Consider the following 26,532-nt stretch of genomic DNA (forward strand, 5'->3'; position numbering starts at 1 on the left):
TCGTCCATCAGACTCCCGCCATGAAAACATGCATCAAAAGTCATGTGGTAAGTCTGTGTTTCATAAATAAGAAACATCCACCTCCATGGCGTACTGCAACTCTGATGTCACTGCACAAATAGAGGAAAAGTTTCGTATGTCCGATTCGCGCAATGCAAGAATGCATCAGTCATTCAATACGTCTGTGTTTTGTAGTTAAGACTGTCCGCCAGCATAACGGTTAGCACAATTAGTTGCAGATCTCAGGGGACAGAGTTTGATTACCAGTACTGCCAGAGTTTTAAGAATGGCAGGAAGGTTGATATACCGTAAAATGGTACATGCAGCTCACCTCCATTAGGGTGCCTCAAAAAGAGCTGCACCACCTCAGTATAAGGACATGAGTTTAGTTAAGAAATATTCATGGTTGCTGCTGTTAATATAGCAGGCGAGATCATAAAAAAATGTTATTGTTTAATATCTCGTAACTCAGGACAATATAGGTAATTTTTGGAGAAGTATGTTTAAAACATGATAAAAAACAATCTAATCATAATTGTTTTACTCAACCATGCACTGTACAAAATAATAAGGAAAGTAAAGACATGGATATCTCCAAATCCTAACCTAGGAGAATTCCAATTAGTAATAACCAGGACGAACACTAATAATGTTATTTGCTTTACGTTCCACTAACTACTTTTAGGTTTTCGGAGATGCCAAGGTGCCAGAATTTAGTCCCACAGGAGTTCTTTTATGAGCCAGTAAATCTACAGACACGAGGCTGACGTATTTGAGCACCTTCAAATACCACCGGACTGAGCGTGGATTGAACCTGTCAAGCAGGGCGAACACTAGAGAGGTGATGAATGTTAAAAGTGATTAGAAATGGTAAATTAAATTCTGATCACTATCTCTCCCACGTTAAAATACATTTTCTTCCAGCAAGAAAAAAGAGAACTGCCAAAAGTGAAAAAATACAACACCAACCGAATGAACATCAAAGAAGATACTATAAATAAGAGAAGAAATCCGCTCTCCTAGAACAAAGACCTGGCAACATCTCTGTCAAGAAATCAATGAAGCCACTAAGAAAACACTCAGCTTAGCAAAGAGGAAACGTACAATCTGGTGGAATGAAGAATGTGAGAGAGCACTCGAAAAGAGATCTGACACGTGGAAAAAATGGAAATGTTCAAGAAATATGGAACATTTGGAACAATTCGGGAAACAAGGAAAGAAACATGAGCGATAATCCGCAGGACCAAACGACCACTTGAGGTTGCAAAGTTACCAAACCTTTAGAACAACTTCACTTTTCTATTTTTTTCTTTACATCGCACCGACACAGATAGGTCTTATGGCGACTATGGGAGAGGAAAGGCTTAGGAATGGGAAGGAAGCGGTCATGGCCTTAATTAAGGTACAGCCCCAGCATTTGCCTGGTGTGAAAATGGGAAACCACGGAAAACTATCTTCAGGGCTGCCGACAGTGGGGTTCAAACCCACTATCTACCGGATGCAAGCTCACAGCTGCGCGTCCCTAACCGCACAGCCAACTCGCCCGGTGAAAACTTCACCAAGAATAACACAAGATATTTCTTCCAAACCTTTAACCCTTTGGGGTCCAATTGATTTGCTGCCTGCATCCTACACAGGTCCAATTTAACATTAGGCAAGTATGGGAAGGAAATACTCACATAAGTAAAAAAGCTGAATTTTTACATTGAAAATATAAACTGCAAATTTTTTCATTATCACTCAAGTTAACCACATTATCGGCGATATTTTTTCAAAGTATGGTACCTCCGGAAGCATTTGTTCGGGTGTAATCCTTGGTTCACTAGACAGGTCTCACAACAGAAGGATGTCTCCATTCTGCCTCCTTTCGCTTTCCTGACAGAACACACGGCACAGTCCTTGGTTACTTAGTCCTCACCAGCATCTATGATGTGTAGCTTCCTGTTCAGTCAAAATTCTTCGTCAAAGCTGCTCCATCGGCCGTGTCTATGGGCATTTTTGTTCCTAACGTCCCCAACAGGCCCCATGACAACTCGGTCACTGAAAGTCTTGTGATACACCTCGGGCTTATATTCTGCATTTTGTTGTAAATTATATAGGTGAAAACTGTTCACCAAAGCTACCTACAGCACCCAGAAGTACTATTTCCTCCACCACTTCAGGCCTTTCAGTACAAAACCATAAGGTGAGCAGTGGTGATCAGCGTAATCGACCCCTTCCACCCCCTACCTTCCCACTTTTGCCATTATTTTCCACCTCAATTTCCTCCTCCTCCTCACTCGAAATATCATTCTCAGATTCAGGAATACTAATGTCGCTATCAGAATCCATCAACAAATCATCATCAATATCACCACTGTCACACAACTGTTCATAAATATCGTCAGGCTCCATGCTGCGGCCGGTGGATGCCATGTTGATAACGAAAGTAAACACAGCAGTGACAGTGAGGAACTATCTCCAAAGAAAAAACAATTCAGCTTAAAGAAATTAACAGCTGATGGCAGAAGGTAACAGAGAAATGCCAAGGCTGTATACTGCGTAAAGCTCGGCGCCATTTCTGCTCCAGCATACAAAATATAACCTTACAGTTGTGTCGGACTAGGTCCGACAAAGGATGCCAAACTCCCCAGTATAAGCTTCAAAAATGAACAAAGCAAAACTGGACTGAACAATCAAGAAAATTGCAATATATTAGCCAGATACTTTGAAAAACTCCTCAACTGCCCACCTCCAAACAAACTAGATCTTCTGGCTCCTCCTATGAACCCAGAAGATGATATGCCACCAACAAAAAAAGAAATAAAAGAACACCTAAAAAGTATCAAGAACAACAAAGCCAGTGGAGAACACTCAATATCAGCAGAAATGTTGAAATGGGCTGAACCGGAAATCCTGGACGACCTGCACCATATTTTCCAGCAGATATGGGAGACAGAGAAGCTACCAGGCAAATGGAAAACAGTGCTGATCCACCCACTCCATAAAAAAGGGAACAAACACGATGTTAACAACTACAGAAGCATATCGCTACTCCTAGCCGCTTACAAAATCTTCTCCAAGATACTTCTGAACAAAATTGAAGGAATCTTAGATAAGCAACTGGAGAATACCAGGGTGGGTTCCGGAAAGGCTGCTCCTGTGCTCAGCAAATCTTTAACTTGAGATCAATAATTCGATACAGAGTGCTGAAGGGAAAAAAAATATAGTGGATTCTTTCATTGACTTCAAAAAATCCTTTGACTCTGTGACCAGATAAGATTATCAGAGAACTTGGGGTCAAAACCAAACTGGCAAACATTATCAGAGAAATGAAATGGCGTATGGCTTTTAGTGCCGGGAGTGTCCGAGGACAAGATCGGCTCGCCAGATGCAGGTCTTTTGATTTGACACTCGTAGGCACCTGCGCGTCGTGATGAGGATGAAATGATGATGAAGACAACACATACACCCAGCCCCGGTGCCAGAGAAATTAACCAATGATGGTTAAAATTCCCGACCCTGCCGGGAATCGAACCCGGGACCCCTGTGGCCAAAGGCCAGCACACTAACCATTTAGCCATGGAGCCGGACATTATCAGAGAAACCTTAACAGACACAAATTCTACAGTGAAATTCATGGGAGAATTGTTTCAGTCATTTGAAATTAAGACAGGTGTGCGACAGGGCGATGGATTACCACCACTATTATTCAAGTGTGTCCTGGGGAAGATTGTGAGAATTTGGACTTCAAACTTGAAAATCAAGGGATAACCCCGATCTGCTTAGGAAGAAAATCGGGAGGAATCAAAGTGAACTGCTTGGCTTTCGCTGACGATTTTGCGATACTTTTAGCAAACCTAGAGGAAGTGTCATACAGATCAACCTCCTAGAAAAGATCGCTAGCAAGACTGGATATGAGTAATGATATGAGTAAAGCAGTGGAATCAGGGGTAAGGCTTTTTGCGGATGATGTTATTCTCTATAGCAAGGATGGCGAACCTATGCCACGCGTGTCACTAGGTGACACGCGAACACGATTTTGGTGGCACGCCACTTGAACATATTACAGTTTTTATAGACGTCTTGTACTACAGACTATACATATCCCGTGGATCGTATAGTCATAGTGTTTGACGTGTAAGAAATAAATATAGAAAACCTGGCCGTCAGTCAGTCAGTGAGTGAAGTTTGACTTGTGTGGTAGCCAGTAGCGCGTAATTATTCGTTGTGTGTTACTGTTTATTGAATGTCATTTGTATACAGACCTCACAAACATGTTTTCGGTGCTGAAGAAACATAAACTTAACAAAGTTAGTGACCGGATTCTTCAAGAACAGCGGACAAGGGAATTCGGAGCGATAGAAAGAAGCAATAAAGCTTTGTGTTGCCTGTGCTTGAAAACCATCGTGTTCCGCACATTTAATGTAAAGCGCCATTTCGAGATGAATCATTTAAATGGTCGTTCCATGCCAATTGAAGAAAGAAGACAATACACAAAACAAACTAGTGGTTTTGTATCATCTTTCAGACCAAGGAATAATATCAGTGCGGTTGTTTCCATCTGTCTCAGTGCATATTAGAACATGGGAAACATATTTCTGATGGTGAGTTCTTGAAAGAGACTTTCTTATTGACGTCCGATAGACATTCCTAACAAGCAACAAATAATTAACAGAATTAAAGAAATGCCAGCCAGCCATCCGAAATACTGTCAAGGGTAGAATAATAAGAATGAGTGAAAATGTTTCAGAGCAATTGAAAGCTGATTCGGGTATCTCCCAGATGTATTCCGTATGTTTTGATGAAAGTACGGACGTGACCTTACAAGAAAGGATTGCTATTTTTGTCCGATTTCCTTGTGTTAATGCGATCAGGGAGGAATTAGTTAAATTGTGAGTTTACGAAATACGACAATAGGTAAAAATATAACAAAGGATGTGAAGCAAGAACTTGTATTAATAATGGGGTTTGACTTACAGAATATTGCCTCAAATATGGTAGGTTTGTGAAATTTCTCTTTACAAAATTAAACACCCTATTTTACAGTTCCATCGTATGTTTCAACCAGGAAGCCCTATGTGCGAAGGAAGGTATGCAATCATTTGAAAGAGTACTCTCGGTGGTAACTAAAATTGTGAACTTCATACCTGCACGTGCTCTAAATAATCGCCAGTTCTTGAAAATGTTACACGAAATGGAATCTCATTGTGGCGTAGTTGTATGTACAATAATGTTCGCTGGCTGCGTCGTAAGCAAGTACTCCAGAGGCTTGGCGAATTCTTGGACAAAATTCGCTTCTTCATGATAGAAAAGTACCAAGAATTCCCAGAACTCACGGAACCTATTTGGCTGTGCGAATGAATGTTCCTTCGTGATTTTAAAGCAGTATACAATGAATAAGGAACTACAAGGAAAGGGACATACTGCAGATGTATTGTTTGAGGTCAGAAAATCATCCCAGAGAGAACGTGTACTCGTCAGGGATGTTGAAACAAGGTTTTTGAGTACCTTCCTTCACTTAAAGTACAACTTGAACTGATGTCAAATTTTGCAAATCAATTAACTTTTGAAGGCATAGAAAGTATATGTAAGAAGTATGTGGGCATCTCACAAAATTTAAAGCGAGCAATTTCCAAGAGATTTTCCCAATTTCGAGATTTGGAGAAAACATTGCAGTTTATTACAAACCTCATATTGCACAAATGAGTGACATGAAGGTAATTTTTACTGACCATTTAGAAATGGAGTTGGCTGAATGTGAAACACTGCGTGAACAAATTCGTACAACTTGGTGAATCATGGGTGAAAATAGACTGTGCTGTTGGTGGTGAATACTCTCTCCAGAAGCCAGACAACTTAATACCTGAACAATGGGACAGCATCCCACAAAATTTTCAGTGATGAAGATACTTGCTACAGTATTACTTACTTTGTTTTGGTCATCATATGCCTACGAACAGCTATTTTCTACAACAAACATTGTGAAGTCAACAGTTAGAAGCCGTCTCGGTTCAGACCTAAGTGTGGTATTGAAGACAAGAAGACAAGAAGTCCATTAGCAATATTAGTATTTTTAATTGTTATATCTAATAACGTGTGATGACTAAGTATGTTACAATGGGATAATATTTATACGAGTAATGTTAGGTATTCTCCAAACTTACATACTTAAAAATGTATTTTAATGTATTTGCAAAATACAACCATGAACCACGCAATCAAACGTATTTACAAGATATATATTCAATAAATAAATAAATACTAAATGAATAAGTAACATATTATGAAACATAATGGGGAATTCAGAAAGGAAGCCGGTGGGGTGGGGGTGGGGGGAGGGGTTTTAGCCATTCCTTAAAAGAAAATAACAAGTGGCACAGCAAGCAGTTGAGAATAATAAACCAGACTTAAATTGGCACACTAGTTGGAAAAGGTTCGCCATCCCTGCTATACAGAGTAATAAATAAGTTAGAAGATTGTGAGCAACTGCAACGTGACCTCGAAAATGTTGTGAGATGGACAGCAGGCAATGGTATGTTGATAAACGGGGTTAAAAGTCAGGTTCTGAGTTTCACAAAAAGGAAAAGTCCTCTCAGTTTTAATTACTGCGTTGATGGGGTGAAAGTTCCTTTTGAGGATCATTGTAAGTATCTAGGTGTTAATATAAGGAAAGATCTTCATTGGAGTAATCACATAAATAGGATTGTAAATAAAGGGTACAGATCTCTGCACATGGTTATGAGGGTGTTTAGGGGTTGTAGTAAGGATGTAAAGGAGAGGGCATATAAGTCTCTGGTAAGACCCCAGCTAGAGTATGGTTCCAGTGTATGGGACCCTCACCAGGATTACCTGATTCAAGAACTCGAAAAAATCCAAAGAAAAGCAGCTCGATTTGTTCTGGGTGATTTCCGACAAAAGAGTAGCGTTACAAATATGTTGCAAAGTTTGGGCTGGGTAGAATTGAGAGAAAGAAGGAGAGCTGCTCGACTAAGTGGTATGTTCCGAGCTGTCAGCGGAGAGATGGCGTGGAATGACATTAGTAGACGAATAAGTTTGAGCGACACTGATAAAAGTAGGAAAGATCACAATATGAAGCAGTGTTCTCCCAGAAATTTTCGTCAGCTGGGTGGCAGGAATGAGCAGCCGGGCGGAGAATACTACGTAAAAAATGAACATGCTAAAATTTCAGTTTATTCCTCCCAGGTATTGGCAATAATATCAGACAGGTATACATTAACTGCAAAATATAACTATTTTAGTGTTATTATCACGAACAAGATATAAGAGTATTTCGAACTTCTAGCGTTCTATTGCTCGCTCTTTTTATATTTGATTTACAAGTTGCTTTACGTCACCGACTCAGATACGTCTTATGGAGCTAGGAGTGGGAAGGAAGTGACCGTGGCCTTAATTAAGGTACAGCCCCAACATTTGCCTGGTGTGAAAAAGGGAAACCACGGAAAACTATTTTCAGGGCCGCCGAAAGTGGGGTTCGACTACTGCTCATTCATAATCATATAGGCCTAACACCGGCCCTTACCACTCGGTTGCTGTGGAGTGCCATACGGGTTTTGTGACGTCATGCGGAATCGAATGCATGCATGCGATTCCACGTTAATCCAGACAACCACTCGAGTACTACACTACATGACAGTCAAGCTAAACATTTAACCTCCGATGTAATTGAAGCAATTATGCTGATAAAAGTGATATATCATGTAAATAAACAGTTTTACAGTATGTACAATTTAATTTGGAGCAACCAGTGATTCAAATATGTATAAATATTATGTAATTAGCAATTACTAGGTTATGTTAGCCGGGCGGCCTGTAAAAACGGCAGGACCCATCAAAAAGGTCCAAGGGAGAACACTGTGAAGATAAAGTTGGAATTCAAGAGGACAAACTGGGGCAAATATTCATTTACAGGAAGGGGAGTTAGGGATTGGAATAACTTACCAAGGGAGATGTTCAATAAATTTCCAATTTCTTTGAAATCATGTAGGAAAAGGCTAGGAAAACAACAAATAGGGAATCTGCCACCTGGGCGACTGCCCTAAATGCAGATCAGTATTGATTGATTGATTCACTGATTGATTGATTGATTGATTGACTTAGGATCTCAAAATAGAAGACCAAGTTCATGATGAACAACAAACATGGACCACAATTCCTTGAAACAGGGACTGGACGGATTCAGAGGGTTAAAAAGTTCAAATACCTTGGTGAAATCATACAAGAGAACAGACTCGAGAAAGCTGCTGTGGAAAATTGTATCTCAAAAATGGAGAAGAGAGTTACAGACTGACTAAAAAAATCTACAACAAGAAATGCCTCTCATGGAATGCAAAAAAAAGGGCATTGATTGAAATTGGCTGGAAACTTCGGAACAACAGATCGCAATTATGAAGAAGGGAACATTTTTGCCACCCCACTTCAGATAATGAGGCTTTAAAATTAGACAACTTGACCTCGAGCAAATTGCGTGAAGATTTCAAACTTATTCACCCCTTCAAAACACACAACTCTCACCTGTTTTGTCGCACAATCAAACTGTGCTAAAAACATCAAGACATGTGATACTTTATGTAATAATTGTAAAATGTGTAAATTAGTTTTGCTCTCAAAATCGACTATGTGTAATAGTTGAAAGAAAATGAAAACTAAGAAGAAGAACTTTTAGAAGATTATTTTGTACGGTAGAATTTGTTTGTTTTCTGTATGTGCTTTATAAGTGAAAGGCATTAATGATTTTAGGGTTGTTTGTTTCCGGCAACCTCATTATGTGTAGATCATTTATTCTATAAAGGTATTTTATTTATAACTTTTCGGGCACAGTGTAGTCGCATGTGCCGGTTTTGGTAAGATGCTTCTGGTAGTTTCCATTTGAATCAGAAAGGACATTTCTGGAAGCTATGAACAACCTGCGGGAACGCTAATTGGTTATTTCTTGATTGCACCATTTCCGGCTGCTGGCCACTTGGCCAGAGCCAAGCTTGTTCCCGTTGTCTTTGATTATGGACTGGCGAAGGGAGAAGTAGTTGCCTCCATCTGATGGGTCTCCCGGCCCTCCGAGGTGAGCCCTATTTAATCCACGTTTTGGGTTTTAACTTCCAAATGTAGTTACTTAATATAAATTTTCTTTGCCCTCCGGAGTTTGACCGGAATTTTTTCCATTCGCCAATTTTCATTTCAAATGACTTAGTCTTCGTGGTTAGTCATACTCATTTTCAGAGGCATTCCCCTTTTCCTTTTGGCTTTATAAACTGTGTAGTAATTATATAAAATTTAATTCCCCTTTTGTTGTATTGTGTAAAATAAGTATATTTTAAATTTCCCTCAGGTTTGCCTCTAGCAGGGCTGTTTCATCTTACCGTAGTTCCGTTCAGGATAAACTCCTCATACTCAAAAGTTTTAGAAAAGGCACCTACCTGATCGGGCTCGGAGTTAAGATTTTAATAATTAACACCCTTCCTTTTCCTTCTTTATACCTTAATATGTAGGTTGGTTTGTTAACGTTTGTCCTTTTTTTCAACATACTTGGTTGAATTATTTCTTTATATTATTTTAAAATTATTGCTGTGAAACTTGTACTCTTGGTATTACTCGTTTCCCTAAATTTTCTGTGTTAACCTTAACTTACGCCATTGATGGCCCACTGATCTCTATACATTGATGGCTGGTGGCTTGGGTAGCAGTAAGCCGAATAGAAGATGACTGGCGTAGTAAGATGGCAGCGAGCGCACGGTGCAGTAGACCCATTGAATAGACCACGAGGAGCGCGCTTGCTTTGTTTATGCTTAGTTCAGTGACGCCAACCCCCTTGATTGTAGTTCCACTGGTGTTCTGCTCTGTGTTATTTCAAAAGAAATAGTAGTGTATTTTATGAATTTAGGTTTGTTGCCTTGTAGTATGCTTGTAAATTCGTTCGTTCCTAATCTGTTTATCCTCCAGGGTTGGTTTTTCCCTTGGACTCAGCGAGGGATCCCACCTCTACCGCCTCAAGGGCAGTGTCCTGGAGATTCAGACTTTCGGTCAGGGATACAACTGGGGAGTATGGCCAGTACCTCCCACAGGCGTCTTCACCTGCTACGCTGAACAAGGGCTTTGTTGGGGGATGGGAAGTTTGGAGGGGATAGAGACAAGGAAGAGGGAAGGAAGCGGCCTTGGCCTTAAGTTAGGTACCATCCCGTCATTTGCCTTGAGGAGAAGTGGGAAACCACGGAAAACCACTTCCAGGATGGCTGAGGAGGGAATCGAACCCCCCTCTACTCAGTTGACCTCCCGAGGCTGAGCGGACCCCGTTCCAACCCTAATACCACTTTTCAAATTTCGTGGCAGAGCCGGGAATCGAACCCGGGCCTCTGGGGGTGGCAGCTAATCACACTAACCACTACACCACAGAGGCGGACACTGCTTGTGAATTACAAAATTAAATTTAAATGTGCATGCATTTATGTGAAATCCGATTGAAACATCCTACCGGGTATTAACATACCGCAGTGTTCAGCTTATGGATGTACAAACAGAAACGATCAGCAGAAGGAGAAATCATTTCATCGGTGAGTTTTATACTGTACATAATAATCTCTCTAGGGTAGTGTTTTGAGTTTTAGGTTTATTGTATCTTATTTCGCATATTCTGGGAGCAAAATGGCAATTTTTCTAGGTTTCCTTTCTCGAAACCTGAACATCTAAGATCATGAATTAGGAGTATCAGGCGGGAGACTTGTGAGCCTTCTAAAACAGCTGTTCTCTGCTCCCATCACTTTGAGGAAGACTGTTTAGATAAAAATCGACAAACTGCACGCCTTAGAAGTGATGTATAGCCAACTGTTTTCAATTTTACTGAACATTAACTGCAAGTAAAGATTTACTTATATTTTTATTTATTTGTCATAATTAAACTGACGGTTTTGATGAAATAATTGACGTGACCTTATAACAATCTTAGAAAATGAAGTCTGGAGGAATTCTAGACCTTACTTACATCAGTAATAATTATGGGTTTCAGACACTGGAGTGGTGGGAAAAGGCAAAGTGTGGTGGGTGTTTTAGGCTATCCCATTATACTAGTTGTGGTATTTGGGCTCATTTAACGGGTGTTACATATTTCTGATGATGACCATCAATATTGCTTTGGTAGCTGAATTTAATTAAAGAGGTCTGTAATAGTAAATTAAGCTGCAGGTAATGTGATATATTGACAAGTTTTGAATATTTGCTGGTTTTATGAATGTGTACATTTGCTTTAATTATATTTTAATTTGATAAACTGCGCGTTATTTCACAGAAACAGGAAACAGGAATTCATTATCAAGCACCGATTATGGTATGTCGAATCTAGGCCTGTATAGTGAGCTACGTTTATAGGTACATCATTTTAAGAATGCATAATTTCGTGACATACATGTACACAATTTACAGCAATGTTTCCAGAAACTGATTTTCACTCGTATTGTGTTACCGATCGCTAATTGCATGTATTCAGCACCTAAGTTAATATTAGTCGGCCGTTATTATACACTCATTTTTATTGCTATCCCGGAGATTTACTGACCTCGGAACGACGTGTCAGTGATCCCAATGTCCTTGCCCTTTGAGTGAATATGTCCCTATATTTTTAATTATTCCAACGCGCCATTAATTGCGATTTAAAATTGACTATATTATCATTGCTTCCCCATAAGGAGAGCTCTAGGATGGGTACGCCAACATGGCGAACCGTGCGCTCAACTTGGCGTACTTTCTCCTGCAGCAGAGAGCTGCCATCAGCGATCCATGTATAGAGATCAGTGTGATGGCCCCATTTGTAATGTTGTTTTCCAGTTGTTATCATTTTAGTAAATGTAGTTTTTAATTGAAGTCACCATTGATTGCGTTTTCCTGGCAATGCAACACCTTCTCATGACCCGGGTAGGGTCCCAATCGCTTCCCATCTCCGTTCCTTTAATTGTCACGTTGGCTAACCGAGTAGTTATATTCTGATGTTGTTTTCCAGTACTTATCGTGTGTGTGTGTTCGATTTTATTTGCTCTAATCTCAAAGTCATGATCTTTTTTTTTTTTTTTTTCCTAGTTGCTTTATGTCGCACCGACACGGATAGGTCTTATGACGACGATGGGACAGGAAAGGGCTAGAAGTGGGAAGAAAGCGGCCGTGGCCTTAATTAAGGTACAGCCCCAGCATTTTCCTGGTATGAAAATGGGAAACCACAGAAAACCATTTTCAAGGCTGCCGACAGTGGGGTTTGAACCTACTATCTCCCGAATACTGAATACTGGCCGCACTTAAGCGACTGCAGCTATCAAGCTCAGTGAGTCGCCATTTTTTCTTAATAGTGTTTCTTCTTCTTCATTTCGAATCACCCATCTTTGGGGTACGTCAGATCAATCACTTCTTACATGCTTGTGCTCTTTTCTTCTCCCAATAGTTTTTCATTCTAACTGATCTCCTCCTCCTTTTCCTCCTCTGATATCTGAATCGGTTAACTGGTGGTGTTCTTAACTTGAAACTTCTTAGTTTTGTCTTTGGTCACGGTTTTGGCTGTACCATTCTTTAGCATGAGTTCAGTAATCTTAAGATCTCTCAGATCATTTTCAACTTCCCTAAACCAATTGGGTTTAGCTCTCTCTCTCTCTTTTTCTCTCTCTCTCTTTTTTTTTTTTTTTGTGAAAGAAGTCAAAGATCTGTTTGGTTAATCTGTCAGGATTCATTCGGAATATGTGTCCATAGAAATCAATCCTCCTTTTCCTCATGGTATCCGAGAGTCTCTCCGACTTTACGTAGAGGGATTCGTTTCTATAAAATACTTGTTTGTTATTTCGGAATTTGGGGTCCATGATCTTCCTCAATATTTTCCTCTCCTTGTTTTCCAATATTTCCATTTGCCCTTTCCTCCCTATGACTAGTGTCTCTGCTGCATAGAGTGCTTCCGGCTTAATTACTGTGTTATAATGCCTTATTTTGGTGTTCCAGGAGAGAGCTTTCTTATTGTATGTATTTTTGGTTTTCTGGAAAGCTAGTTCCATTTTGGTCCTTCTCACTTCCATTGCTTTCCCTTCAAGGTTGTTCCATTCAATCCATTCCCCTAGGTACTTGAAACTCTTCACCACCTCTACTTTTTGAGCTCCTACTTTAATTCTCTTAGAAGTGTCCCCAGTTGAACAACAGAGGGGAGAGACCATCCCCTTATCGGACCCCTGTTCTGACCTCAAAAGGTTCTGATAGTTCGCCCATGAATCTTACTTTAGAGGACGTATTCATGAGCATCTCCTTGATGATGTTTAAAGTTTTTCTGTCTAAGCCAAACTCCTCCAAAATATTGAACAACGAATCTCTGTCTATGGAATCGTAAGATTTTTGGAAGTCTACAAAAGTCATTATATACGGTTTCGCTCTCTGCTTCTGGTATGCTAAAATGTTTCTGTGGTTTAAGATCCGCTCAGGGCAAGATCTTCCTTTCCTAAACCCTGCTTGATACTCCCCAAGTTGGCGATGCAACTGAGGTTCAGCTCTTTGCAGTAATGCTCTGCAGTAATGCTCTGGACAATATCTTGTACGTCACATCCACCAGTGAAATCCCTCTGTAGTTGTTGGGATCCGATTTTGAACCTTTTTTTGTGAAGAGGGTGCATCAGGGCCATTTTCCATTCTTCTGTAAAACCTCATTCTTCCATATCTCTTCAAAAAGTTTTTGGAGTGAGACAACTGCTTTTTTGCTTGCACACTTCCATAATTCAGCTGTTATCTGATTTTCCCCTGATGCCTTGTTATTTTCCATATGAGTTAGTATTGTCTGGATCTCGCTTATAGATGGGGGTTTAGAGTCAGCGTTGGGGGATGACTTTGGTCCACCATCGAACGCCATCTTTTGGCATGGTTCTTCGCAATTCAGAAGTTCCTTGAAATATTCTGCTAGTATCTTACAGTTGCCCCTATTACTATACGCCATGTTCCCTTTTTTGTCTTGAAATTGGAGAGTTGGGGGGTCGTATCTGTTTAGCTTCTCCCTGAAGATCGGATAATAGTTTTTCAAGTTGTTCTCAGCGAAGTCATCATTTATCTTCCTGAGTAGTTGGTCTCCTTCTTCCTTCTTAACTTTCTTGATCCCCTTGGACACCATCTCCCTAGTTTCGACAAAGTGTTGCCAGGCACTCTCGTCCTTTTTGGTTTGCTAGATGTGCCACACCTTCTTCCTCATATCAAGTAGTCTATCACACTCTTCGTTCCACCATTTGTGCTTCTTCGTCCTGGTAACAGGCGCAAGCTGCTCTGCCTTGGTTATAAGACTTTTCTCCATTTGCTTCCACTCCTAACCTCCTAAGTTGCTGGTTAACTTGCCCCAGTCCTCCTTGTTCTCCTTTATTTTTTCCGGATCATCTCCTTCATGCAAGGTTTTTCCTTTGAAAGTTACTCTTGGGGATTATCTTCAGTTTCACTTTAGACAAGTAGTGGTCCGAGTCGAGGTTGGCCCCTCTGAGAACCCTAACATTTTGGATTTCCTTATGAAATTTCCGCTTTATCGCAACATGGTCTAACTGGAATTCTCCCAGAAGAGAGTTAGGTGATACCCACATCTTCTATTTTCTTGGCAAATTCTTAAAGCTAGTTGACTTCAGGACCTAATTGTGTGCCTGGCATAATTCAATGAGCCTGACACTATTTTGGTTGGTCCTGTTATGTGCTGGGTAACACCACACTATATGCCTGAACCTTTTCTCTCTCCCCACTTGGGCATTAAAATCCCCTAGAAGGATGACGTTATGTTTATCAGGTATCTTCTGGATTCTGTCATCTAGTTTATCCCAGAACAGTTCCACCTTCTCCTTATCCTTTTTGTTGTCAATGTTCATAGGGGCGTGAAATTCACAATTATATATACTTTGTTGGTGGAAACATGAGTGTGGATAGCCTTTCAGATGTAGACTCAAAGCTTGTAATTGAGTCTAATACTTTCTTGTAGATTATAAAAACTGTCCCAAGGTGGGCAACATTTTTCATAACTTTTGTCCCCATCTTCCCCTTAACTATCCTGAATCCTCCAGATTCAAAGCTGTCCTCATCCAAGAATCTGGTCTCTTGCACAGCTGTTATGATATTCTATGTTCATTTAATGTGTCTATTAGAGTCTTTCCCCACTTTCAAAAGCGAATTTGCATTAAAAGTGGCTAAGTAGTTTGCTTTCCTGTATTTTATTTTGTTTGAGCTTCCAAGACGCTCCGATTCGTCTTTGCATGACGCTGCAGATTCCCCAGAATCCAAATGTCTGCTTGCGCACTTGTGTGCACCTGGGGTAATTAGTTTCACATCACACTTTTCCATGATTGATAATTCTTTGAATTCTGGGGATGACTTCTAGAGTCACCTTTTGTTACAACCGAGGTTGTTAACCCCGGAGGATGATTCACAGCCGCCCCTTACATGGAGACAGACGCCGACCAAAGGCCGCCAATTTGGGAACAGTCGCTTTTGGATTTTAATTTGATTTTTAATTCGTGGTGAACTCCACTAGGCTCTTCCGCTCTTCCCGCCCACTCCGCCGTTGGGAATCGGATTCCTCTTCCGCCTTTGAGACCGTTGACCAGGTTTCACCTAGTACCCTAGGCAGGGAGCCTTACAGGGTGCTGCCATCCGGAGCCAGATGGACCCTCGTTTTTCCTCATCACTGGAAAGCACTTATGTATATAATAATTTAAATTATCTCTGTGGCGTACTAGCGGCCATGATGCTGACCGTAAAGTAACATTGTAATGATAAAAGGTGGAACTAGTGAAGAGAAGATAACTAGTAGCCATGTTGTTGGCAGTAAAGTCTTAACTGACAAATACATTACTGATATAGAAATATAACTATGAGCATACATTTTCCATAAGATGTTACTCTGTGACATTTCTACCAATAAATTTTGTTTCATTAAAAAGGTGACCACGAGTTGAAAAGTTAGTAACCAGGAAAGAATAAACGTGATTCTTTAGGCTCTATCTTCTAACTTCCATGGTGACTTCATTTTTCGCAATGAGGGAGTGGAATACTAAATTACGGAACAAGCGACAATCACATAAAAAGACACATAAAAAGTTAACCTGACTAACCGCTTCGATGAACAGGAATCCACATCACAACAAAAGAAATAGAAAAACTACACACACTTCCAGTCCTCCCTGGTAAAAGCTGCACTCCACAACCAAAAATTTGTAAAAACATGTAAGAACAATGTATTGTGTATATATATTTACAGGAGCTCTTTCTTCTACCAGTTGATTATTATTATTTTTAATTTTTTGATGCTTTGTAATCCAGATGGGTTACACTTTATTATTAAACTTTTAGAAAACATAGACTTCCTACTGATGCAAGTTTTATAAAAATAAATTTAAATTAGAAATAAGACCTTTCAAAACTTAAAATAAGAGTATTTAACATTGTAACAGAGAAATCAAAAGAATGTGCGTGCGATTGAACATCAAGATCAGTAACATCATAATGAACCGTTGATCAATTTTAGACTTTTACACCTCTCATCCAAACACATTTTAACACTACAATGTATCAATGTAACTTAGAATTAATCATCTAAAATTAGAATAAGTATTGTTTTAACATTATATGTTACTTTTAACAAACGATCAAGGTTCTTCAGCAGCTGAAGATGGCCCATACAGAGGGTCGAAACTGGTACTGTAATGTAAAATGTTTTAGGTACCTTATAATAAATAATAATATTGTTTAGGTGGGAAGTTTAATCTTTATACTAGTGATTAAAAAGTTATTCAACTACCTGTGGAACAAGAAGACAACAACCGCATGCACTAAGGAAGTTTGTAAAGATCTAGAGAAGTCCAACATCCAGGAAGTTCAGATGTTAGACAGGAAAACATTTCAGACCATGATTCAAAATTTGGAAGGGTTTCAAGTTGAACGAACTGCCAAGACAGGAAGAGCCTGGACGGATGAACAGAAAAAACAGCATAGCGCCCACATGAAGGAGTACTGGAGGAAGAACAAACTTCAGATAAAACAAAAAATGAAATTGTAAAGTGATCCTCAGTGGTCAATTTGCAAATTTTAAAAAAAGAAGAAAACCTCCATAAACCTGACTAAAGTAGTCCTATATTGGCTAAAATATTGAAGTATTAATTGGGGTGGCCTTTTTTACTCTATTGGAGCGGAAGGTTTTAGGTTATATTCAGATTATTGGCGTCGCACCAACTCCTTCTGCGGTTTTTGGAGATGCCAAACAAGACACGCTATGCATTAATAAAAACATGGAGAAAACACACGTAAGAAATTAAACAATATATTACTACCTCCATACCTTTAGGGTACATTTATGCTGCAGCTTCACTGATGGCATATGGATGCTCGCCCTATTACTTCGCTGCTGACTATAGCCAGGATGTTCGCCATGGAGCTTTTACCCTGCAGCAGTTACCATTGCTCGCATTGCTGGCAGCTCTTAGTTGTAGTCAAAAATTCAAAACAGCAGAACTGATAGTTAAGGCTGTTTGCATTTTGCGTTAATGTGAATATAGATATAGAGGGGCTGAACACGTTGACTACGAAGAGTTAATTCCAAGACCTACCCCGTCAAGGAGGAACAACGCAGCTCGAGCTGAAGCTTTCGAAGTGCAGAATAAATTCAGAGATTTTTAACGAGTGAGTCACAATTTTGTTAGCGAGTATATCTTACAATGATTTGGTGTACTGAATGTGTAATAAAAAGTGTAAAATACCTCGCCTGGATTTTTCATTACTTTTCTACTGAGGGAGTTGATTGAAAAATGAAGTTACCAATGCTTCATTTCGTAAATTTATAGTGTACTTTCGAATAATGTAAAATAAGGAATTATGGTGAACCTCATTTTGACTTTAGTTAGGTCTCCTAAACAAAATGTATTTACAGTTTAAAAAAAATAACTGTCTAACTTTCCATGAAAATCAAGGTACTTCATATAAATCACCTGTTTATAATTACAGAGGTCCCTAAATAGCAAGAATAAAAATAAAAACAAAGTTGACATAATTGTTACGTATTTATTTTTTGCCAGTTCATTCCATAGCTTGATAATGATGATATTGATGCTTCTTTTTTTAAAGTGGGCCAACATCTCGGTCATCGGCCTCTGATGATACAAAATGAGACGAAATGGATTAAGTCATAATTAACCCACTAACAAGGATTAGAAAAATGAGCAAAATTATTATGAATTTAAAATAATTGCTGGATTTTATTTGCAATGCCTTATTTTCCTCTAAAATTAAAAGATGTAAAATTTAATAAAGTTGAACGACATAGGCCGGACATGATAGATGAAAGTGAAGAGCCTGGAAGCAATGCCAGACTCAGATGAGGGCCCTTTGATTGCCAACCCAAGCTCCCTAGTAAGACCCTGGGGCCCCTTTCAGTCACCTCTTATGACAGGCAGGGGATACTGTGGGTGTTATTCTACTACCCACACCCACTTGGGGAGAAAATATGAGAGTAAAAGTGGTACATCTATAGGAGTATTCAGCAAAGGAGAACTTACCTCATCTCCATCTACTGTGCTCAGCAGTTACTTTCATACGGGATACCAAAAGAGCAGTAGTAGTTCCACAAGTAGCTCCAATATATGAATATATGAACTTGACGGCAACAACCAATACAAGGTACATAACAAATTGATCGAGAATGATTAACAACCTCTCAAAATTATCAAAAAATTCTTACCACCAACTGCATCCGTCTTTCCTTGCAGGGTGTAGTATTCCCGTGGCCGCCTCAACACAAGTTTACGGGTTTTAAACTCAGCACCATGAAGAGTGAGAGCTTTAGTGGCCTCATCTGCTGAACGAACCTACAACAATCAGAAATACCCATGAAAATCTCACCAGAAATTGCATTGCTGAACACACTATTCCTACTTAGTATGATAACATTTTTCCTAGCCTTGAAAATGTACTTTTTCATCCCTTGTAAAAGGAACAATTTCCAATACAGATAACAGCCCTCGCCAAAGGAGTCAGGTCGGGAAAACTGCATGAAAATGGGAAATGGTTTTGGCTTTCTGAACTTTACAGGGATAAATTACAACTTCTAGGAGGAAGCCGTTAGCCTCAGAAATATTCAGTTTCGCTTGACGGTTTTCAGTGATATTGTTGAATAACTCGCAAGCCTGTTTGTGCTTGTATTTAGCATTCCATTCACAGTTTTTTAAAAAAATTCTATGTTAAATGACACACTGAAGGGTAGCAAATATTTGTCGCGTAATAGCCTACCTATGGATAAGGAACATAATCGTGCGAAGTTGACTAGTGTGGTGCTTGTGGTTGCCCAGTTATGGATATTGAAAAAGTAATGAAATCACTTACTAATGAAGACAATATTAAAATCCAGGCATCCACATCTATCAGTTGAAACTCGACTCGAGTCCATCAAAACAAATCAAAGTATTGTTGAATTTAAGATGGCGGTTAAAATCATTCTTTTGGACACGGCCCAGATCAACCTACAAATGATTTTTGGTCAAAGAGTGTGACCAGGAAATAATGTTTAATAACTCACTGGTCCGAAATATAAGGCTTCAGCTAACATTTGCTTTCGAAAGTACGTAATCTGCAATAGTACACCGATACATTTATGGGCCCCAGTGCAAATGTTTTTATATTTGCTGTCAGGTGTTTAACACATCTTTTAAAACACTGTTATCACAGTCTAATATACACAGTCGCGAAGCTCATTAGTAATGAAATGGCATCCTGTTGTCAGGCGGAACAACACTAGCGCTCGTAGCGGCCAGCAAGCTCTAACTGTCCGGAACAGTTCTCTACCCAACAGCTGAATGCAATTTCCCATGTAAATTATAAACTGTAACCACCTCGACAACTATATTCATCGTACATTTTAATAAAATACGTTGATACACTAGACTCCAGCGTGGTAATAATACCGAAGGAAAACAACAACAGTTTATTTTCGAAGGAACAGCTGATCATACCACTGTAGTTAAGGTCTTAGCCATTTTTGAAATCCTATTATTGAACTGAATTTGGTAATTTCACATAAATCATAAAAATAGCAATGAACTATAAAACAATTCATATAGTATTCAAACATCTCAGGAACCTAAATGGCTGGATTTTCGGCTCTTTTGTTTTCTGGCACTGAAAACTTTCATTGCAAAATATCACAAGGTAATCTAATCTTAGTTTCACAAATAATTTCAACACTACTAACTTAGTACCTTCACAGCATTAATGTGGAAAATCAGGTATTAACATTAGTGAATTAATAGTATACTACATCGAAGTTAGTGAGCATACAGGCCATGTTCTCTCGGCTCCTCTGACAAACGTGCAAGTGGCTGGGCGGCTTATCAGCTTACATTTCGGAGATAGCGTGTTCGAACTCCACTGTCGCCAGCCCTGAAGATGGTTTTCCGTGGTTTCCCATTGTCAAAAGAGTCTGTACCTTAATTAAGGCCATGGTTTCTTCCTTCTCGGTCCAAGGCCTTTCCTATCCCACTGTTGCCAAAAGACCTATCTGAGTCGGTGCAACGTATGACTGTGTGTTGTGCTCCTTTGAGACGGGCTAATCATCTCTTATCAATAACTTTCGGTTCGAAGAAATCTGCGAAGATCCCATACTAATTTCTTCTTCTCTGCTGACATAAACTGGCTGTCTCCAAAATGATTGGAACATAACGTGCTGTTATTGTACAAATAGTTCAAAATTTTGTTCAATAAATCAGTCCCCCTACTATTTACAAGCAGTTTTCTTGCCTTTCTTCCTTTCTTAATCCGCTTACCCTCCAGCGTTGGTTTTTCCTTCGGACTGAGTGAGGGATCCCAACTCTACCGCCCCAAGGGCAGTGTCCTGGAGCGTGAGACTTTGGGTTGGGAGATACAGCTGGGGAGGAGGGCCAGTAGCTCTCCCAGGCGGCCTCACCTGCTATGCTGAAGAGGGGCCTTAACTTATGTACCATCCCGGCATTTTCCTGGACAAATGGGAAACCACGGAAAACGACTTCCAATATGGCTGAGGTGGGAATCGAACTCCCTTCTACTCAGTTAACCTCCCGAGGATGAGTGGACCCCGTTCCAGCCCTCGTACCACTTTTTCAAATTTCGTGGTAGAGCCGGGAATCAAACCCGTGCCTCCGGGTGATGGTAGCTAATCACACTAACCACTACAGAGAGGCGACAAGTAATTTTCTACACACTGAAAATCAAAACACCGCTACGTGTTAGAGGTTACGGTTGTGTTAAAACGTTATTTAAGTTCATATAATTGGATGGATTTCACTATGAGTAACATTCCTGAATCAGTGATGAACGAAGTGCCTACTTATATGAAGTTAAATTTCTGAATCTTCACAATATTGTTCTCTTATCCCAAAATGCAAACAGTAATTAAGGCTTTAATGTACAGGATCTTTAGAAAATCTAAAGAATGATAGTTCTGGTGTCTTCTTGTAACTGAGCAATTTATTGCGCCACACACACCTCCTTTCGTACATACCATGTCAATTTAATAGAAAACCGATCATCTATAATGTAATTACCTCACGCTTACCTCGCAAAACGTATACAACTTACACATCCCAGAAGACCGGCAGCTTGCTGGCCACGTGGAGCGCTGCAGTCGCATGGATGAAAAAAATAAGCCGAGCTTCGCGACTGTGTATATTAGACTGTGGTTGTTATTTCATAAGCCCCAGTGAAAAAGGTTGTTGTATTTGTTCTTTAGTCTTTCTCTGCGCCTTTTATACTCTCATCCCATCTTCATAAATGGTAGATAACCTTTATTTTTCACTGTACCTGTACATAAATTATGTAAAATGCACACATATTGGGAAAACATCAAATTACGTAAAATGCACGCATATTGGGAAAACATATCAAGTGTTTACATATCCCTGTAAGTTTTTAATTTGAAAGTTTTCACACTTAACATGTTCTCTTTCCTTGTCCCCTGCAAAAACGTCTTAATGAGGTTTTATTGTACATACACAAATTATACGAGTAAAGAACTGGAATTTTAGATAAGGCTTTTTGCAGATGATGTTATACTGTATAGAATAAAAAATAATTTACAAGATTGTGAGTGACTGCAGAAAGACCTCAACAATATTATGAGATGGCCAGCATACAATGGTATGATGGTAGAGCGTGTGAAACATCAAATTGTACATTTTACCAAGAGAAAAAAGTCCTCACAGTTTTAATTACTATGCTTATAGGGAGAAAGTGCCTCATGAGGAACACTGTAAGTACCTCGGTGTTACGTGTTAGGTGTTCATTGGGGTAATCAAATAAACGGTATTGTAAATAAAGGCTACATATCTCTTCCTATGGTTATAAAGGTATTTAGGAGTTGTAGTAAAGATGTAAAGGAGAAGGTATATACTGTTAAGTCATTGTTAAGATCCCCATTAGAGTATGATTCCAGTGAACTGGATCCTCCGCAGGATTACGTGATTCAAGAACTGGAAGAAAGCAGCATGATTTGTTCTGTGTGATTTCCGACAAAAGACCAGTGTTCACAACTAAGTATTTTTTATTTTCCACCCTGTCGATACATTAGTTGCTTAAGGCAACTTATTGGTTAAGTGATACATGTTTCGTATATTATTAACATCTTCAGCCACAACACTGTTTAGATGAAAAATTCATATATTGACAAAGTATCAATGCTTTGAAAGGAAGTGTCCTTAAAAATAGCATAAGAAGATTAAATGACAACATTAAAAACAAAATACTCATGAGAAAATATATGAATTCTTTTTACAATTGAAAGCAGTTGTCAAGGAAACACTTGTACAATAGACCATAGAGAATATTTCCGGATGAATATTCTTTTCTTAAAAATTTCATGTAAAAAAAAAAAAAAATTTAAGCCATTTCTCGATACTACAATCATAAGAACTTCAAATAAATTTGATTTTCAGATCCATAGAAAATCTTTTACTCCCACAACCATATAACAAATTTCTCTACACCCACAGTCACATAAACAAGCTTCATTTTACAGTTTAGTGTACAGAGCGCTAAAAATTCCTCTTTCAACCGCCAATCTAAAGAAGGAAGTAAATACCATAAAAGAAATAGCCAGCTTCAATGGATACAATCCCTCAATCATACATAAAATAATTAGCAAAGTGAAATTAGAACTAGCCAAAAACCTCTCCCCAATAGAAGCAAACAAATCAAAGTGTGCAACCTTTACTTATACCAAACCGATCATACATCAAAGTGCCAACCCTTTAAAAAAAACATGAAATTAAAATAACCTTTAAGACCAAAAGTCAAATCAAAAGTTGTTTTTCAACCACAACACGATAAATTCTGACAACAATAAATATTCAGGTTCCGGCATTTACAGACTTAAATGCATCGAGTGCAATAGTTCTTATATTGGGTCAAACCAGAAGTAGTTTTACAACCAGATAGGCCAAACATTTCAATGACCAGAAGCATAACAAACACTCAGCAATGAGTAATCACAAGAAGGGTACAGGACTATACAGGACAGGACAGGACACTACAATTGAACAAGATCATCAAATTTTAAAAAGAATTTAAAAAGGCAGACTCATGACTGAGTTTGAGAATTTGTACATTTTCTTCGACCAAAAATACAACATAAATAAAAACCTAAATGATCCAATAGACAACAAAAGCACAAGCCCACAGCCCCCCTTTCTCAGATTCACTCCCCTCCACCAAGACGTCACACATACAATACGAGGAGCAGAACGTTAGTGACTGCCAGCATTCCAAAAAAAAAACACTTAAGCAACAAGATAACAGCCCAACAATACTAAAGGTAAGCGTTAAAACCACAGACTCAAAACTTTAAGCATACGCGTCCTCATTTTATCTTTCATTCTTTCAACTCAATTAATTATGGGATTCTCCTTCCTTTGAGAACTTATATACGAGCTTAAATCATACAACAGTTCGACAGCCCCTTTCAACTAATAAACCAACATTTGAATACTCCAACAACGGAAGCACACTATCAACATTAAAATCTTGGCCAACAGAAGAAGTTTTTTTTTTTTTTTTTTTTTTTTTTACGTCGCACCGACACAGATATGTCTTATGGCGACGATGGGATAGGAAAGGCCTAGGAATGGGAAGGAAGCGGCCGTGGCCTTAATTAAGGTACAGCCCCACTTCAGCAGTCCTCATCAAGTTATTAATTTAATTATTCAACATAGGTTCGATTTGAATTACGACATGAAACCATTATCTTTCTGCACTAAGCACATCATTAATATAGGAAGTGCTCAACGTTGCACCGACACAGATATGTCTTATGGCGACGATGGGATAGGAAAGGCCTAGGAATGGGAAGGAAGCAGCCGTGGCCTTAATTAAGGTACAGCCCCACTTCAGCAGTCCTCATCAAGTTATTAATTTAATTATTCAACATAGGTTCGATTTGAATTACGATATGAAACCATTATCTTTCTGCACTAAGCACATCATTAATATAGGGAGTGCTCAACGGAGGTGGATAGTCTAATGACATTTCGGCAAACTCTTTTGGTTGGTCTACAATAGATTTGCTCAACATAACTGCCCGAGTGGAACTGCGACGTGAAAGTAACGTCTTTCTGGGCTAGTCACAAACTTTAAAATTTTTTTTAAATGTTATAACTTGTTCGCTATTTTTTTTAATAGACATCAAGTCACGACATGCCAAGGTCAAACATTACGGAAATTGGCACAGTATTGGAATTATTTTCCTCATCATCTCGTACATAAATATTTGCATCAATACTCATTTCCACTATTATGTAATAATTTTAAACTTTCATTAATATTTAGCATCAACCATGGCTCCAGGCCATCAATATTATTAATTTTACTTACATGACGGCTTTTTTAAGTGATGTTTGTTCAATGTATTATTAGTGTAGTAGATCATTGATCAATTTTATACATAGGTAACGATATGATTTGTAAGTCTTTTAAATGTATTGAATTTCGCAGCAGATTTCAGAACAATTTTCAACCAGGTACCTAGTAGGACTTGAGGTATTGATACGGCTGATGATGCCCCATAGGAAAGGGCGAAACATGTCCCAACTCTCATTTTAATAATGTTTCAAATCAAAAGTCAACATTTTGAATTGTACTGAATAGGTGAAAGTGAAATAAATTTCTTACATTTATTATAAGATACTTTCAGTATGGATTTGCAATGATCTTCAATACTTGTAACGAGTTTCCATTGCGTGGATCGTACGGTCAAAACCATTCACAAATTTGTGTGATGTCATCAGAGCTGCTGTAAGGCTTGTACCCACTTCGAAGCGGAATCGTTCTTCTCTGACGAATTACGTTGGGCTTCTTGTAAGCGAGATTTTTTTTTTCATTTTCTTTGTCTCAAAAAGCCAAGGGGGCTCCAATATGTGAGCGGGTCTAATACATGAGTAAATACGGTAATTTATATGGAGATACATTCACTAGCCATGGAATTAATATTCACATTACCGTAAGTAATGTGCCATAAAGAGATGATAATCTGGATTTCAGGACCCTTAACTTCAAGCAGTTACATTTAATAAATGCCACCGAGGATTAATGTCAAATAAGAGCTACTGGAAGCATTTTACAGTGCCTAAAATGACCAATCATACATTGCTGTATTTCCCAATTCCACCTCGTGTTCATCCATTTCCTCCAAGCCCTCAGAATGTTACAAATGGGGAACACTACCACACTAATAAAGTAAGCTCAAAAGAACGGCAACAAATTAGGGCAAGGCAACCTAAGAAATAGGGATATTTCATAGTTAAGAATAGTAACAGAATGAAAGGAAGCAAAAGTGTAGTGAAAATCACATGCTTCTAACAGGGCGAAAGTAATGAGTTCGACTGTGTACACAATGACAGAAGGCACTTGAAAATGAGAAATTATAAGCTTTTCAGGTATTTCCCTGTAAGTTCTATTTATGACATGACATGTACACATTTCACTAAGGTTTGTAGCGATAAATGAATTGAATAGAGAGATATTCTGGGTTTGTACGTCATGGTCAAATTGGGTTCCTAGATCCAAACATTTTACGGGAAACTGTGCCTAGCTACTACTGACCTTTGAAGAAAGTGGAACCTTGAAAATGTCATGAGAAGTTTCCTGTGAATTGTTGGAGCCTGCTTGGACCACTCCTTACAAGCCAGAATACAGTAGAACCTCGATTATACGTTCCCGGAAACTACGTTTTCCTGTATTATTCATTGAAATTATGTGGTCCTGCAATCATCCTAATTAAATCACGTTGTAAAAATCCCGCATTATCCGTTCCTCGAAGAAACGATTTCCCGGATCAACCATCCAGAAATTTCAGTATCATCAACGCTAAATCCTTGATCACGCGCTTTTTTTAAGAAACTGTATCACACAAAAGGACGGCTACAACATACCACACATACGGATCTTGGTGTTAACGTCCCGTCATTGCAGTAATTTGAGGAAATACGGTACTGTACTGGAAAAGCGATCGGCGGTGAACTTGCATAAGGGACCATCTTAGCATCACGTTCAGGTGGTATC

At 39.0% G+C, this 26,532-nt stretch overlaps 1 protein-coding gene across 3 annotated transcripts in view; it reads right to left on the minus strand.

The window, feature by feature from the left end:
* The window catches only part of LOC136876396 (uncharacterized), a 291,352-nt gene that overhangs the window by 112,123 nt on the left and 152,697 nt on the right, over positions 1–26,532 (minus strand). For all 3 annotated transcript variants that reach the window (XM_067150337.2, XM_067150335.2, XM_067150336.2), the window contains exon 10: positions 18,695–18,821. In XM_067150337.2, the coding sequence (XP_067006438.2) occupies positions 18,695–18,821 (127 nt within the window). The remainder of the gene's footprint in view (positions 1–18,694; positions 18,822–26,532) is intronic.

This window comes from Anabrus simplex, chromosome 6 (genome assembly GCF_040414725.1).
Source record: "Anabrus simplex isolate iqAnaSimp1 chromosome 6, ASM4041472v1, whole genome shotgun sequence".
Lineage (NCBI taxonomy): Eukaryota > Metazoa > Arthropoda > Insecta > Orthoptera > Tettigoniidae > Anabrus > Anabrus simplex.